Source organism: Amia ocellicauda, chromosome 21, assembly GCF_036373705.1.
Source record: "Amia ocellicauda isolate fAmiCal2 chromosome 21, fAmiCal2.hap1, whole genome shotgun sequence".
In the NCBI taxonomy this organism is placed as follows: Eukaryota; Metazoa; Chordata; class Actinopteri; order Amiiformes; family Amiidae; genus Amia; species Amia ocellicauda.
Genome location: NC_089870.1, coordinates 4033907 through 4049714, shown reverse-complemented (window position 1 = coordinate 4049714; position 15808 = coordinate 4033907). Strand labels below are relative to the sequence as shown.

Below are 15808 nucleotides of genomic sequence, written 5' to 3'. Positions count from 1 at the left end.
CTCAATTATTAAAATAGACTTTCAAGGAACAGGGAAGATGAGCGGCTTCCTTTTCAAGCTCACCCATACCCAGCAGTGCTTAACCCACTGTGCCATACTTCATGGTGAATCCTTGTCACGGTCAGATCTGTCCTTGCCCAAATGCAAATCAGTCTTGACATTCAGGATGAAGCAGATCTTATTTAAACCCAAATGTCGCTATCAGAAAACTAAGGTTAAATGTTACTGGGCTTGTATTTATGATGTTGAACTGGTTGAGTGGAAGTAAACTCCTTTTCTATAGTTCATATATTTTTTGTTTTATCTTTATTGAAAAAACAACAACACAGGAAGTCGTCCACAAAAACAAGGCTTACTTTTATCTGTTTTTCTACTTCTATTTACAGACGCTAGGTCACGTTGACATGTGCTGTTCTGAGAGAATAGTTTGCCTTTAGAATATTTCTAGGAATGTGTCTGAGATATGAGGCAGTGACAATGTAATATAGCCAATTGTTATTAATGAAATATACCGGCATGCCGAATTTCATAGCAACACGTCAAATAGTGCAAAAACAGAAAATGTGTTTTATGTTGGGTAGCTTATACACAAATAGCCTATGGGTTTATATAGTAAAGCTCATTACTAGATCAACTTCTTCCAAATAATACTCAGTGTGTAAGCCGTGTGTGATTTGATTTTGTGGAAGACGCATTACACTGTAATTTGGTGAGGTTTCTTTGTTTGTGTGCACTTTTCCCTTTAACATTTACAGGTACCTACCACATAATAATAAAGGCATTCAAAAGCTAAAATAACAGAACAAAACACCAAGCACAAAACAGAGCTGAAACTGGTGCACCAGAAAGCACTAATATTTATACAATGGGCGCTGTTTGTTTCTTAATGACAAGGCTTTGAAATATCTCCCTGCTCTAAACACAGTAATTAGCATTGAGACCTTCTTTAACATTTACTTGCTATTAGAACAGCTTTTCAAATGCCGTTTACAATAGCAGGTTCTTTTCATTATTTCAAATGAACTGAACATGTTTTATTGCGTATGGAAACAGGTATTTTGCCTTTTGCCTCCAGCTGCAGTTTGTACCTAGTGACAGCAATAGATTCACTACCCACTTACTGTAAGCAATATATATATGTGTGTGTGTGTATATATATATATATATATATACACACACACACACACATATATATGCAATCACATCTACATTATATTACACATACATTACAAGTTCTGAACTGCACAGTCTACATGCTGAAAATTCAGAATTTCAGTTGCAATTGCTATGCATTTCACCACAAAACCACACACACCAAAATAGAAAGATTGACTTAATGAATTATAAAAATACATATTGAGTCTTCATGTTTGTGGCTTTAAACCCAAGTACCTTAGTCAGTCTATACCTACAGTTCTTACATGCATGAGACGCAGCTGACCTACTTTCATATCTTGACTCCCTGCAAACTGCTCCTCTGGGCAGAAATGTATGTGTGACTAGACAGGAGCCAGTATCCATGTCTGCATGTCTGTGTGTACAAACATGCGACTCAGTCCTTCAACCAGAGAGAGAGAGAGAGAGGTAAGAAAATAAATAAACACCCCACCAAATAAGTACACCCCCCACCCCCCAATAATTTATGCACAGCTCAAATAAAATAATAGTCACATGTAACACCCATGCATGCGGTTACACCCAGTGCTCAAATACTTTTTCCCCTTCCTCCTTATTTTTTGTCTAATAATGTCTTTAGAGACTGTTTGGCCGGTTTTATCAAAGGGGTCATGTAGGAGAACGTGTCAATCAAAATTAGAATAGAGTATTCTCATTGGCTCCTGATGGAACACAAGATCAAACGTTCACTTTAATTTTTTTATTATCTTTATTTTGAACATCTGGCATATGAAGAAACGTGGGGTATTAGAGAGAGGGGCAAATTTCACTCTGCTGATTGATTATTATTGTTGGTCAAAATTGCACCATAGTGATTCCTTAGATAAAGGAGGGTTTCCAGTTCTGCCTTTGTTATATAATGAGAATGTTTCTTTTGCAATTGAACGGTGTATAGCTCATTCATACAGTATTTTACTGCAGAGCAAGAGGTCTATGCTTCAATTCCAGGTGCCACCTACGAAAACATGCTGTTATGAGTAAAATGAGGTTCTTCAATCAGTAAGTTGCCTTCTCGTAAGATGGAATTGAATGGTGTTAGTAATGATGGTTCTTCACGCAGGGCTTTTGATATTTGTCTGCATTATTACATGTGTGATTATATTGTGCAACTGAAGGGGGTATAGCTCAGTGGTAAAGCATTTGACTGCAGATCAAGAGGTCTCTGGTTTAAATCCAGGTGTCCTCTATAATATGACACAGGATATTTATAGGTTGTTTGTTCTCATCTGCAGCTATACACACATGGAATGAGTCTGGAGAAGGGTTGAGATTAAATACTAAGGGGAAAGTGTAGCTATAACAGCAAGGATTCTATACAGACCCTGTATTACTTCTGTTTAGAAATACTTTTTTTCTTTTCTGCATTCACCCTGAAAGCAAAGTGTATTTAAATGTAGTGGTTGCTAACGGGACAAGACTGGACCCGTCCTATGAGCTGTGTTTGAAAACCGTCGGACTCGAGTTGCTGAGAACTGCAGAATCCCACCGACCCACTGGAGCCGCTGTCTGGAGGCGAGTCAGCACTGATCAATAGGATCTCTGTGTTTAACGTTGTGTGGGAATTGTAAATGAATATATGATTTCAGAGTGAAATAAATCAAATCATGAGATCTAATTGCCAGGCAAGGGAATTTTGCGAGCACGCGGTTGTTTGAAACCCACTCTCACCTGGTGGATCGCCGTTTTGGCTTACGCATTTTTTGTATTTTATTTATTTAATTGAACTAATGTCTAACAAATTATTCGACTTTTTTCTTCCTGTAGAAAATCACTACAATCACAATACCTCAGGCAGGGCTGGCACTACCTATAGGCAGAGTAGGCAATTGCCTAGGGCCTCGGGCTTGGAGGCAGGGCCTCCATAACCCTAACATCCCTATACGTGAGTCCAGGGTTTCCCAAACTTTATGGGGGGCGCGGGGAAAGAGCTGAACAGGTAAAAAGTCAAGACGAGACACAAGAAATCCCTGAGGGCATCTGACAACTGTTGATTGCCGCCCAGCATAAATCGCACTGATAAACTGATATATTTTTCTACACTTACATGCATTAAAGACAAGCTGTACTGTCACGACTCACAGGAGTGGAAACTGGGTCTCGGTTATTGGATTCTTCCATATCCAGTCCTGGCCAATCAGAATAGAGGATTGTCAGGCAGCAGCGTCTGTGAAACCGCTGATTGGTAGTTTCACATCAAAATACACAGCAGTTTATATGAGGTGATAATTACAGTAAAATAAATACATAAGACTAACTTGCAGCTCCAAAATGTCATCAAGTGGAAACGAGCTCGCCAGGACTCTGCTGCAATATTTTGGAAACACATTAACAAAAAATACATTAAAGGCGAAATAATGCAATGTGACAATTTTTGCAATTGCAAGAAGTTCTGAACTTTATTTTAAAATACTCATCTAACACAACAACTTTATTAAATAAATTCAGAAACATACCTGTGCGTTCAAGTCCCAGTGAAAACAAATTATATAGCAATAGCTGGCTGTGTGTGTTTTAATAATATTAGTTTGTTTGTTGCTCTTCTTTCCTTTCTGCGTAGATCTGCAGAATTCCACTGATCCCATTGGCGGAGTCGCGCAGATCTGTCATTGTCAGCCAATCACAGACAAGAAATAACAAATCCCACCCTCCCGTCAGTCTTCATTACAGCTACATAGAGAGGCAATCAGCCGTACAGGGTTTAAAATACAATTATTATTATTATTATTATTATTATTTTTTTTATTATTATTTTTTTTTTAACTATCGAATGTTAGATTCACTTGACGATAGTGCCCATCTTTAATGAATAGTTGAAATTTTGAATATTCGGTATCATCCTATATATTACATAACTAGTAAAATTTTATAAAATGTCAAGAACCGGCCCTGACCTCAGGTGAACTGCAGGTTTGTGTAAAAGCTTACAAATACGTTGCTAAAAATAAAAATCTCAGTTCACCCTACAAATATGCTTAACATTTCTAATGACCTGGGGTCCTCATTCAGCGTGCATTTCCTCCGTCTACTGCTGAATTAAATAAATAAGTATACCTGTCTTACCTCAGTGTGCCAGGCCCAGCACCCACACCCCGCCATCGTGATCTGCTTCACAGAGTCGTCTTTGCCGCTTTCTTGTCGAGTCCGCGGCTTCATTATCCACCCAGTGGTGCAGCGCTGGTAGGGCGGGAGCTCTGAGGATTTTGCTCATGTAATGGTGATCGATATAAGCCTATGTGTTTACAAATAAGGAAACAACAACGTGAGATATCCCTTGATAGAATAATGAATTAAACATGAACCGCATACACAGCATGTACAGTGCAATACAGCTGCTTGTAAACTAAACCATTCAATACACGGGACTAGGGGGACGCATATGATTAATAACAATGAAAAATACATTCAATGTTATGTTATTTGAATCACGTAGCCATTTTATATTTATTTACAGTAATGATGAAGATCGTGTATTATTGTATAAGTGATGTTATTTATCTTTGATTGTTAAATCGGGAGTCTCGGTGTGGACCGGCCTGGACCACTGTCTCTCCCGGGAGCGCCCGAACTACAGAGTCTGGGGAGACAAGGGCCCAGCGCTGCGGCAGGAGAGCGGAGCGGCACAGTGTGGAGTGGGACATTGTACTGCACAGAGTATTGTGGGGACACAAGAAAAAGGAAGTATTGGGTTTGTAGATATTATGGACCCTCCTTGCCCTGTTGTATCTCTTGTCTGTGAAATGTGTGCATACAACTGTGGTGGTCCAGAGCTGTATGTTACCTGTGGGGGAAGGGCTAATTGATGCTAATTGAACATTTATGGTCATTTGAGATCGCGATTGACATATTTCGATGTCTGTACCTCATTTTGGGTCTTGTACTTATTGAGCTTTTATTGAGATATTAAGCAGGTTATGGGTGATATCATCTTGGGTGCTACTGGGTGCCACTATACGATCAATTATGATCAGTGCAATAATAATGGATGTTTTAATTGATACTATACATTTTGCTTCCATGGGCTTTCTCTTGGCTGAGGGTAGGTCATTAGGATAATGACACTGGGGATCCCTTCCATTCAATATAATATTAGGCATAAGAATAATGAAATACATTAATATGGCAAGGATATGCAGGTTGATTGGGAATGAATAGTGCTGCTTTATATGACCATATCTTAAAATATAACAATTTGCAATCATTTGTTACTTTGAATCAGGTTCATAACATCCTATTGGTATGGGGTAGAATCCCTGTATGACATTTGGTTTCTCCAACTCTAAAAATGCTGTCCATGATGGTTCCAGTTCGTGTTTCATAGGAAGACATAGGATTCTGCTGCTGTCAAGGTGAAGAGAGCAGCCAGCCGTGTCTACCTCAACATTATGGAGATGTTGGTGATGGACTGCCGGCACTGTCTCTGGAAAGATTGGCCACATCCGTGAGATCCCCAAGGTGGTGGTGAGGGAAGTCCTCAAAATGTATGGCTTTGGGAGCTTCAGACCATCTGCCAGTGAGGTACGGACATTACCGATCGCTGCGCACAGTATTTATTTATTTCATGGCAGACACCCTTATCCAAGTGCAGTAATATAAATCAATACAGATTTGAAATTAAAAATGATCTATTCAAAGTTGATACCTGCCCAAACAGAGATCTTGTGTTCTTCTGCGTCAGGAGAAGCTGTCTTGTTTGTAATGCAGTGCTCTTGCTTCACATTCACAGGAATTGGAGACAGCAGACAAATCAACTGAGACAGCTGACAAGAATGAGTGTCTGGCCATGCTTATAGGTAAGATCTAAAGAGAATAAAGTGCTATAGCTGAGGGTGGGGGGGTAGATTCATAGAAAATTCTGAGATCATTGTTATGGTTTATATGGGGGGGAAATTGGATTTATGCACTGGATGGGCCTACCTACCCCCAACACTGTCACAATATCAATCAGCTTTGCATGAGTTTTGTTTTCCTTGACAGCACCTGTAATCTTAATTCTCCTCTTTCCAGGGTTGCAACCCTTTAAAACAAATCTTATCAGGACCTTTTCAGGACATTTCAGCCATGTTCCATGATGTTATTGCCATTTCTACCTACCATATCCTAACGCCTTGAACATGTATTTGAATTTAATTAACCACAATTTAACAACGTTAGTTATTTAATGTAATGATATTACTTCTGAGATAATACCTTTCAGAAACTTTCATGGGACAAGGCTATTGATTTTTACAATGCGTTCATAGACTACTGAACATTGTTACAGTAACCTTATACAGTGTTTTCAGATCACAGTTTAGCCTTAAGCTAATGTACCAGTCTGACAACAGGAATCCAATGTTTACTCAGCGTTCAATAACATACCACAGATGCAAAATAATAAAATTGCACCAATTGCACTGCACATAGCTCTGATGTGACTATTACCTATATTCTGCTCTTACTTGAACTACTTCAAACTGTCCCTCAATAGAATTATGCATTTTATTGTCTACTGGCTCTTCAGTTATCATGCTTTAATTAGGGCTGTTGTATAGTGTAAATTCTTGCTCTTACGGCACGGTTTTCGTAAAACACGCACATACATATATTACCTATATGGTGACTAAGAAACAAAAAGGTAAATGTGCTAGAGTTGCCCAGTCAGAGCCCCAACCTAAATCCAATCGAAATTTGTGACATGACTAGAAGATTGCTGTCCATCAACGCTCCCCAAGAAACTTGACAAAGCCTGGACTGTTTTGTAAAGAAGAATGATCAAATATTGCCAAATCTACTTGTGCAGAGACCGATCCCAACAGACTGTAATTGCTGACAGAGTATTAACTCAGGGGGGTGGAGACTTAACCAATTATGATGTTTCATTTTTGTATTTTTAATAGTAATTTTAGGTAAAACTCTGGAGTATGCAGCATTGATGAGGAATAAAATCCTAAATCAAATGCATGAGACTGAGCAAAATGTGAAAAAAAAAAAATAGTACTGTAAATATATATATATATATTTACAGTACTGTGCAAACGTTTTAGGCAGGTGTGAAAAAATTCTGTAAAGTAAGAATGCTTTCAAAAATAGACATGTTAATAGATTATATTTATCAATTAACTGAATGAACCAAATCCATATTTGGTGTGACCACCCTTTGTCTTCAAAACAAGTCGGAGGTATGGTTTTTTGGCTGCAAGTCTACCATGAAGGCCACTTCTGACCAGACTTCTCAAGACACTAGATGGATGTACCAGGGTCCCACTGTTTTCTGCCAATTCTGAGCTGATGGCACTGCTGGACATCTTCTGATTGTGAAGGGAAGTAAGCATGATGTGTCTTTCATCTGCTGCAGTAAGTTTCCTTGGCCGACCACTGCGTGTACGGTCCTCAGCGTTGTCCGTTGCATTGTGCTTCTTCAAAAGAGCTTGGACAGCACATCTGGAAACCCCTGTCTGCCTGGGAGAGACCTTGCTGATGCAGTATAACTACCTTGTGTCTTGTTGCTGTGCTCAGTCTTGCCATGATGTATGACTTTTGACAGTAAACGGTCTTCAGCAACCTCACATTGTTACCTGAGTTTGGCTTTTTTTTGTATTCCTCCTACACAGCTGTTTCTGTTTCAGTTAATGATTGTGTTTCAACCTACATATTGAATTGATGATCATTAGCACCTGTTTGCTATAATTGTTTAATCATACACCTGGCTATATGCCTACAAAATCCCTGACTTTGTGCAAGTGTACCTAGAAGAATTGACGCTGTCTTGAAGGCAAAGCATGGTCACACCAAATATGGATTTGATATAGATTTTTCTTCTGTTCACTCACTTTGCATGTTGTTAATTGATAAATATAATATATTAACATGTTTATTTTTGAAAGCATTTTTTCACACCTGCCTAAAATTTTTGCACAGTACTGTATATTGAACATATCTGTTAAATAAAGCATTCATCTGTGGAACTGTGAGTTGGCCATCAAATCACCATATATTTTCAAAGTCTGTTCTGTTCCAATCTCTGGTTCCTCCATCAAAACATTTTCAGATTCACAAAAGGAAACCCATCACTTCATTCCACTTCAAGTGTTCCAAGTGTTCAAGGACGTATCATAGAAAGTTCAGCAATTATTCTCCTTCCACAGAAGCAAGTTCCTAAAAGCTTTGAAACAGTATTTCTTCGTCATTGTTGGTATTTAGCTTTAAATGTATCAAAGTACACCAGTCATTTTGATTTCTCTTACTGCTCTCAGTCCAGCACTTGTCATTTATTTGAAACATCACCCACCAGTAGCACTAAACCACATCGCTGGGGAGTTTGTTCCAGATTGTGATGCCTCTCTGTGTGAAGTAGTGTCTCCTGTTTTCCATCTTGAATGCCTTGAAGCCCAATTTCCATTTGTGTCCCCGGGTCCATGTGTCCCTGCAGATCTGGAAAAGCTCCTCTGGTTTGATGTGGTCGATGCCTTTCATGACCTTGAAGACTTGGATCAAGTCCCCATATAGTCTCCTTCTGTTCCAGGTTCAGTTCCCTCAGTGTCTCAGTAGGACATTCCCTTCAGACCTGGAATAAGTGTGGTTGCTCTCCTCTGAACTGCCTCTAGAGCAGCGATATCTTTCTTGAAGTGTGGAGCCCAGAACTGTACACAGTATTCCAGATGAGCTCAAACTAGTGCATTGTACAGACTGAACATTACTGCCCTTGTTCTCAGTTCAACACTTTTGACAATATACCCTAACATTGTGTTTGCCTTTTGTATTGCTTCCTCACATTGTTTAGAAGAAGCTGTTCTTCTGGCTCATGGTGCCCAACACCTTACTGAGACACTTTATGTTGTTTTTTCCATTGTCACCCATCTGTATAATTATACACACATACACACTAATAGTCCTATACTATAATATATACTTATAATACCATTAGAAAATAGTTATAGTAAAATATTAAAGTAAATGCAGGGGGTGGAATAAAAAACAATTTTGTCACATCTTTAGAAAGCTTAGAGTCTCATCTTTCATGGGATACCAAACACTTGGCGAACAACACAACAATGAAGAGATTAAGAGAACATGGGATTAAAGAGAAGCACATGGATTTGGTGCCCTTTTAAGGTCACAATGCAACATCTTTCTGAATATCTGAGATGTAAGGGGCTAAATTTTGTTTAACAAAACAATTCCATGATTTCTTCTTTTATCTCCAATTGTTTATTTGCTCTATGCTTTAATTTAGTACATTGAGACATTAAACTGCAAAAATGTCTATAACAAATTGACGTGTTCATACAATTTTGACTGGTAGTGTACATTTTTTACACTTGGGACATATTTTAAGTCATGAGGCAGTGGATAAGCATCCCTAATGTGTGCCTGTTCAACTCACGACAATCAGTACAGACATGTAGATCCCCAGATTTGTTCCATACAAGCACTAAAGGCGAAGCCCACTCACTGTTTGACTTCCTAATAATGCCCTTTTCTCCATTTCATCAAGTACTTGTTTCTCTTCTGTTTCGCATTCTGTGAACAGAGCCTCTAGCTTCACTACAATCTAGTTTGTTCCTTGAAAAGATCTCTTCCTATTTATCTACTAGGTCTTCAAGTTTGTCTTCCACTGATCACTCACTTCACAAGAATGAATGAATTTCTCGGAGACTAAACACCTCCATATGAAAGTTGGAGAATATGACAAAATACAAAAGTTGACATTCTGTAATTTACAGTTTTATTTACAGTCAGCAAAGTTCACTTTCTTGTGGCCCACGTGGTGAGCTGACAACTGCCCATAGTGCCTGGGGTGGGGGGGATGGGTCTCCTGGTCCGTGTGGTGACCCGAGCCCTGCCCATAGTGCCCAGGGCGGGGGGGATGGGTCTCCTGGCCCGTGTGGTGACCCGAGCCCTGCCCATTGTGCCCAGGGCGGGGGGGATGGGTCTCCTGGCCCGCGTGGTGACCCGAGCCCTGCCCATAGTGCCCAGCCTGGGGGCGTTGTAGAGGTGGACATCCGCTGCCGGCGCCTGTGCGTTGGAGGGGGTGATGTTGTCCGACTGCCTGTTGTTCTCCTCTGCTGCCACAAGTTGCTGCGCCTGTGCAAAGTCACGAAAAAGAGTCTGAGAGCGCCTGTCTGCAGAGTTGACACGAAACCAAACCCGACCGACAGCAGTCCATCCATCTCCACATGTCTGAGGGTGTTGGATTCAAGCAGAGCTAATTATTTGACTGCAGTAGCATTGTCTGCCTTCCTTTCACCCTCCTAAATAATGACGCCCACACAGATCGACCCTTTTCACTCCTGAACGGAGAGGGAACAATACATATCTATCTCTCTCTCCATACCACCTCCTTTATAACTCCAGCAATACTCAGTGCCAGTTGCAATACTGAGGGCCGTACCAAAGAGCTGACATGGTCACTAAAGTGAGAGATGTGGCCCTAGCTCTGAGGGGTCTGCATGAGACCAGGAGTCAATCCTTCTGGATGACGGAATCAGCTCTGAATATATAGCTTTTGAGATGTGTTATAGAGTGGCAGTCAGTGAACTGAAATGCTAGAGACTAGTATATAATTATCGGTGCAGACTTTTATAGTGATATTGTGACTATACAACACTTTTTTTTAAATTAAAAGTCAAATTCAAAATGAGGATAAACAGTAACTGATTTAACAATTACACTAAAACATCATGGGTGAAATAAACACCTGTATTAACCAGTTTAATATTAGCTTCATCACTCAAATGGACTTCCTGGAGACACATGTTGCTCAGTCTCTCACACCTACATTATCACTCCTGCAGGACAGACAAAGGGGAAAACAAAGAAAAAAACTTTGGGACTCACCTTGGGTGCTTCGTTGACCTGGCTGTTGTAGGTCATGCTGGAGGCTGCGTTGACCTGTCTGTTGTAGGTCGTGCTGGTGGCTGTGTTGACCTGGCTGTTGTAGGTCGTGCTGGGGGATGTGTTGACCTGGCTGTTATAGGTCGTGCTGGTGGCTGTGTTGACCTGGCTGTTGTAGGTCGTGCTGGGGGATGTGTTGACCTGGCTGTTAAAGGTCGTGCTGAGGGCTGCGTGGAGCTGGCAATTGTAGGTCGTGCTGGTATCGACCCGACTATAGCACACCTCCATGTCTTGGGCACAAGACATGACACTAGGCGAGAGGAAGAGATGTGTTAATATAAGTATCTCCACGTTCTGAGCACTAGCTTTAAAATTAGTGTACGGTTGTTTTTAACAAGTACAATTCAGAAGCTTTCCTGGTATTGACGGATTGATATTCTTATTTTTCTTTCCCCACAAAAGACCCCATTGCCAAGATGCATATTCATCAAGTGAAAACACAGTGTCTCTGGAGATTCAGCTCCACAGCTATTCCCTGCCTATTACAGGAGACACAACACAAGGTGGCTTTTAAGAGCACACTCTTCAACGTTGGCAGTTTTTGTCTTTTGTTTTTATCCGCACCCCTATTAAAACATACTGTGTGCTGGGGAGGAACTCAAATAGATGAGTCATAGTGACGAAGGGATGGTTCTGGACTTGGACAGGGGTAATTCTGTCCTCTGGGTCCATCGACAGCATCCTCTTCAGCAGGTCAATGAACTGCAGCCGGTCTGCCAATTCTGCCATCAAGTCATTCCCATCCAGATCCATTGGCATATGGACCTGTGGAGTCAAATTAGAGGAGTTAAGATTTCTTCATAATGCCTGTTCTTTCCCAAGACAGTTATACCTCAGTAAGAGTGCAGTAAACTGTAGAGTGTTCAGTTAAAAGCCTTTCAATATCTGTGACTCAGTCTGTGACTCGTACCAATACAACTGGAGGTTTACTAGACCTTTGCGAAATGTGCCAACGAATACATAGGAATGTATAAGTGAAAATGAGATGCCTGCACTTCTCCAGGTGCTAACACAGTAAATATGACCCAGTGTTTGAGGGGCTCCATACCAGCGCCATGCCATCCAAACCACTGGACTTGTACAGCCGCTGCTCCTTTGACTGGATCCCCGTCTCTCCCTCATGCTCTTCTGGCGTCTGTGTGTTAATATACAGATAGGGACATTTACATTTTATTTTTTAAGTTTAGTTTATGTTTTAACAAGACCAAATGTGTCTCTTTGAATGCTATAGCCTGAATGTGTTATAAGGTCTGACCTTAAGTCTCCACAGGGAGTTGGCCGAGTCTCTCTTAAAGAACTCTCCTGTCTTCGTCCCAGCACTCAGCAGGTTCTCCGCAGGCAAACCCTGCATCTCAACTATGTACCGGATCTAGAAAAACAAAAATAAATCAATCAAAAGCCACTGAGAGTAATGCTGGAAAATCAAAAACCTGTTAAAAGTTCAATCCTTTCCATCTTCACCTGTGCTGAGCATAAATATAAATATATATATAAACACACATATCAGAGAATGTACTAGAGAATGTAAATTAAATTATTTGGACACACATATATCAGGCTTTTAAAAATCATGCCTACTGTTTTTGCAGGAAGAGAACAAATTTTGATCAAAAGCCTTTCGTTTGAACATCAGAAGAGAGACGAGGACTCTTGTCTTTACTGCTCAATACTCTTTCAGGTGCAAGTTCTGTTAGACGTTAGACAGGAAAGGCAGCTTCCAGCTCTTACTTGATCGTACACCGAAGCCCCGGGGTACAGAGGCCACCCCAGAAACAGCTCTGCAATGATGCAGCCCAGCGACCACATATCAATGGCTTGATTGTAGGGCAGGCCAAGGATGATCTCTGGAGCCCTGCAGAGACAGGACATATAGAAGCAGTGGGTCAGTGTGGACGAGGCAAGAAAGAATGTGATTTCAGACAGGGTGACTCTGTAACCAAGGCCTGCTTTAACAAAACCCACAGCGTGGAAAACATGAGGAATAATATGAATTTGATGTTCGATCTCACATTGTATTATTTGGCTTTACTTCTTGGCATATTTCCCTGGTTTCATTTGAAACACCCCTCTCTATAGTAATTGTATTGTATTCTGACTCTATATTAACTATATTTAGTATAAACATTTATAAATGTTGCATCTTTAGCTGCTAGGGTGTCGCTGAAGTTAAGGTCAGTACATGTTTTATTTCCGAGAATGCAGTTTTTTTTTCCTCTGGTCTCCTATAATTAAGTTCACTCCCATATTTTACAGACATTGGCCATATTGTGCTTAACAACTATACATCTTCATGTGTTCTGTGCAAAGCGCATTAGGTAAACACAACAGACTGAAGTATTTAGAAGGAGTATTTAGAAAACGCAATGCCACGTTGCCTTACCTGAAATATCTGGCCTGCATGCAGGCAGAGCGCACTGCCTCCGAGACATGGGTGGCCAGACCGAAGTCGATCACCTTGACTCTGAGGGGCTGCCTGGCCGCGTCCACCAGCATAATGTTGTCAGGCTTGAGGTCAGCGTGGATGATCCCCAGAGTCTCCAGCTTCAGCAGGGCAGTGGCGACCTGCTGCAGGATGGGCCTGATGTACTTGAGGGGCAGGGGCCCGAAGCTAAGGACGTCATACAGATTCTGATCTAGCATCTCAAACACCAGGCACAAGTGGCCCTTGTACCGGAAACACTCATTAGCCCGGACAAGGTTATATTGGTCGGGGTTCTCTCTGCTCAGCCTGGCCAGGATGGTGGCTTCAATCAGGCACTGCCGCTCATAGGCGGGTTTGTTCTTCAGGATCTTGATGGCCACGATCTCATCGGTACGGTGATTCCTGCACTTCACCACCTGGCCAAAGACGCCCCGGCCCAGGAACTCCAGGACTTCATACGGGTTTCTCTGGGAGCAGAGCATCTCATGATCCACCAGCTGGTACTCATCATTATCCTCGTCCGTGGCAACAGGCGCCCTGCTGCTGCTGGTCCCCATCTCCTCTCTCCTGCGCTTCAGCTCGCAGCTCTGGGAGGTCTCGGGCAATTTCACAGACATTCGTCACTATGTTAACGAAAGAAAGAATAAACTTGTAAATGTACAGTAAAAAATACTTCATCTAAGCCTTTACCCCTGACAAAGATGGATCTTACTCACCAAAGGGTTTCAAAACTCGGCTCAAGAACGAAATGTATAAATTACCACCGAAAGATAGATGTTTCACAGAAGGAGATCTTCACTGCTGTGTTGATCAGACTGGAATGGAGTCAAGTCAGTGGTGAGACACTAAAGCATACTCTGGAAGTAGAATGACATTATGATGTCATAAAATTGTACTACTGATGTAGTAGAATTGCAAGGCAGTCTGATGGTGGGGGTGATATTGTGATGTCATGGAATTCTACACTGTGAATTCTACATTCTACATTGCAATTAGGTTGATTGAAACCAGAGGCATGCTATTATGTATTGTCATAGTTTTTGGTCCAGTACAGTTTGTATATATACAACAAGAAATCCACAAACTTTAGAAAAGGAACACTCTTCAGCAGAAAAGTAAAATAAAATTAACAACTCACCCCCATTTTTTCCATTGGTTTGGTTTTACCTGCAAGCGTGCAGGAAACAGTATAGATTAACCTTATCAATGAAATATTAAGGAGGATTCTACCAGTATTTTAAAATGAAAATAATGTCATCCATTAAACTTAGTTTGATGAAACACACAATCATTTCAATTTAACCCTGTTACATTACTCAAAAATATCTGTGGAAAAGGATTGGCAGAAGTCACCTTCAAATCTGATTCAGGTGTCTGTTTCAGAGAGAAACGATATGTTGCAAATCCAACCCTGGTTATCTGAAAAAGGAAGCACTGCCCAAGGGGGAGGGGTTGCTGCGCACTTCCGTAGGAACCCGATCAAAAAACGTCACTCTATCAAAGCTGCCATTGGCCCCTCTGCACACGTCACTCAGAACTGGTCCCTTCCCACTTCCTGTTCTATAAAACGTGATGTCTGCACAAGTTCATCCTCGTTTGCCAGGAGCATGACTCCTGCACGACCTTGCAACCCTTGGGCAGTGCTTCCTTTCTCAGATAACCGGGGTTGCATTCGCAACCTATAATTATCTTTCAAGTCGGAAGCACTGCCCAAGGGGGAGGGGTTACTGTATAACAAAACCATCGCAAGGGAGGAGGCACCGAGTTGATAAGGGACCCTGCCCCGAGGTGACTGCTAGGGGGCCTCGGCAACACAACTCCAGACAGTAATCTCAGGGGCCCCACAGGGCTGCAGGACCGCAGTCATGTTCTTACCGGGAACTGTCTAGAATCAGCATATACAAAGTGAGGCTACAGAGGTTAACTCTTACACCCTCTGCTTACAATAGCAAGGCCGGCTGCTCTACTAGTGCAGGTAGGAGCGAGACCGTAATCTACTTGTACATATCTGGCGTGGGCAATCAAGCAACATGTGCGGCCTCCACGCATTATCATGGAACTGGACCCCTGATCTAATAGGTGCGGGGCCATAGACCCACTGAAACACAACATAGTACACAGCCTGCACAGTACACAGTCACAGAGTAGCCGAGCTAAAAACGACAATATATATCGCGTGGCAGCAGGAGCATTCATGCTGCCTCCGCACAGCACAGAAGCATCCTACTCAACTGAACAGTACAGAGTGGAGAGTTCCATTGTGCTGACAACTTAAAATGTCATACAAACGAACTATACACACCACGGGGCGCAGGAACCAACTCATGTGCCTCCCAC

The 15808-nt window shown here is 41.5% G+C and overlaps 1 protein-coding gene and 1 non-coding gene across 2 annotated transcripts; one reads left to right on the top strand and one right to left on the bottom strand.

Annotated features, from left to right (window-relative positions):
- Window positions 1–2290: 2290 nt before the first annotated feature.
- trnac-gca (transfer RNA cysteine (anticodon GCA)) lies at window positions 2291–2362 on the top strand. Its single transcript has one exon. It is a non-coding gene; the product is annotated as a tRNA-Cys (tRNA).
- Window positions 2363–9900: 7538 nt separating this feature from the next.
- On the bottom strand, window positions 9901–14880 carry LOC136717379 (homeodomain-interacting protein kinase 2-like). Its single transcript, XM_066695000.1, has 7 exons — window positions 13430–14880; window positions 12778–12901; window positions 12305–12418; window positions 12098–12184; window positions 11630–11814; window positions 10993–11299; window positions 9901–10239 (listed from the first exon to the last, which is right to left on the bottom strand). Exons 1-7 carry the CDS (start codon window positions 14086–14088, stop codon window positions 9901–9903), a joined length of 1815 nt encoding a protein of 604 aa, XP_066551097.1. The 5' UTR covers window positions 14089–14880.
- Between the last annotated feature and the right edge of the window lie 928 nt (window positions 14881–15808).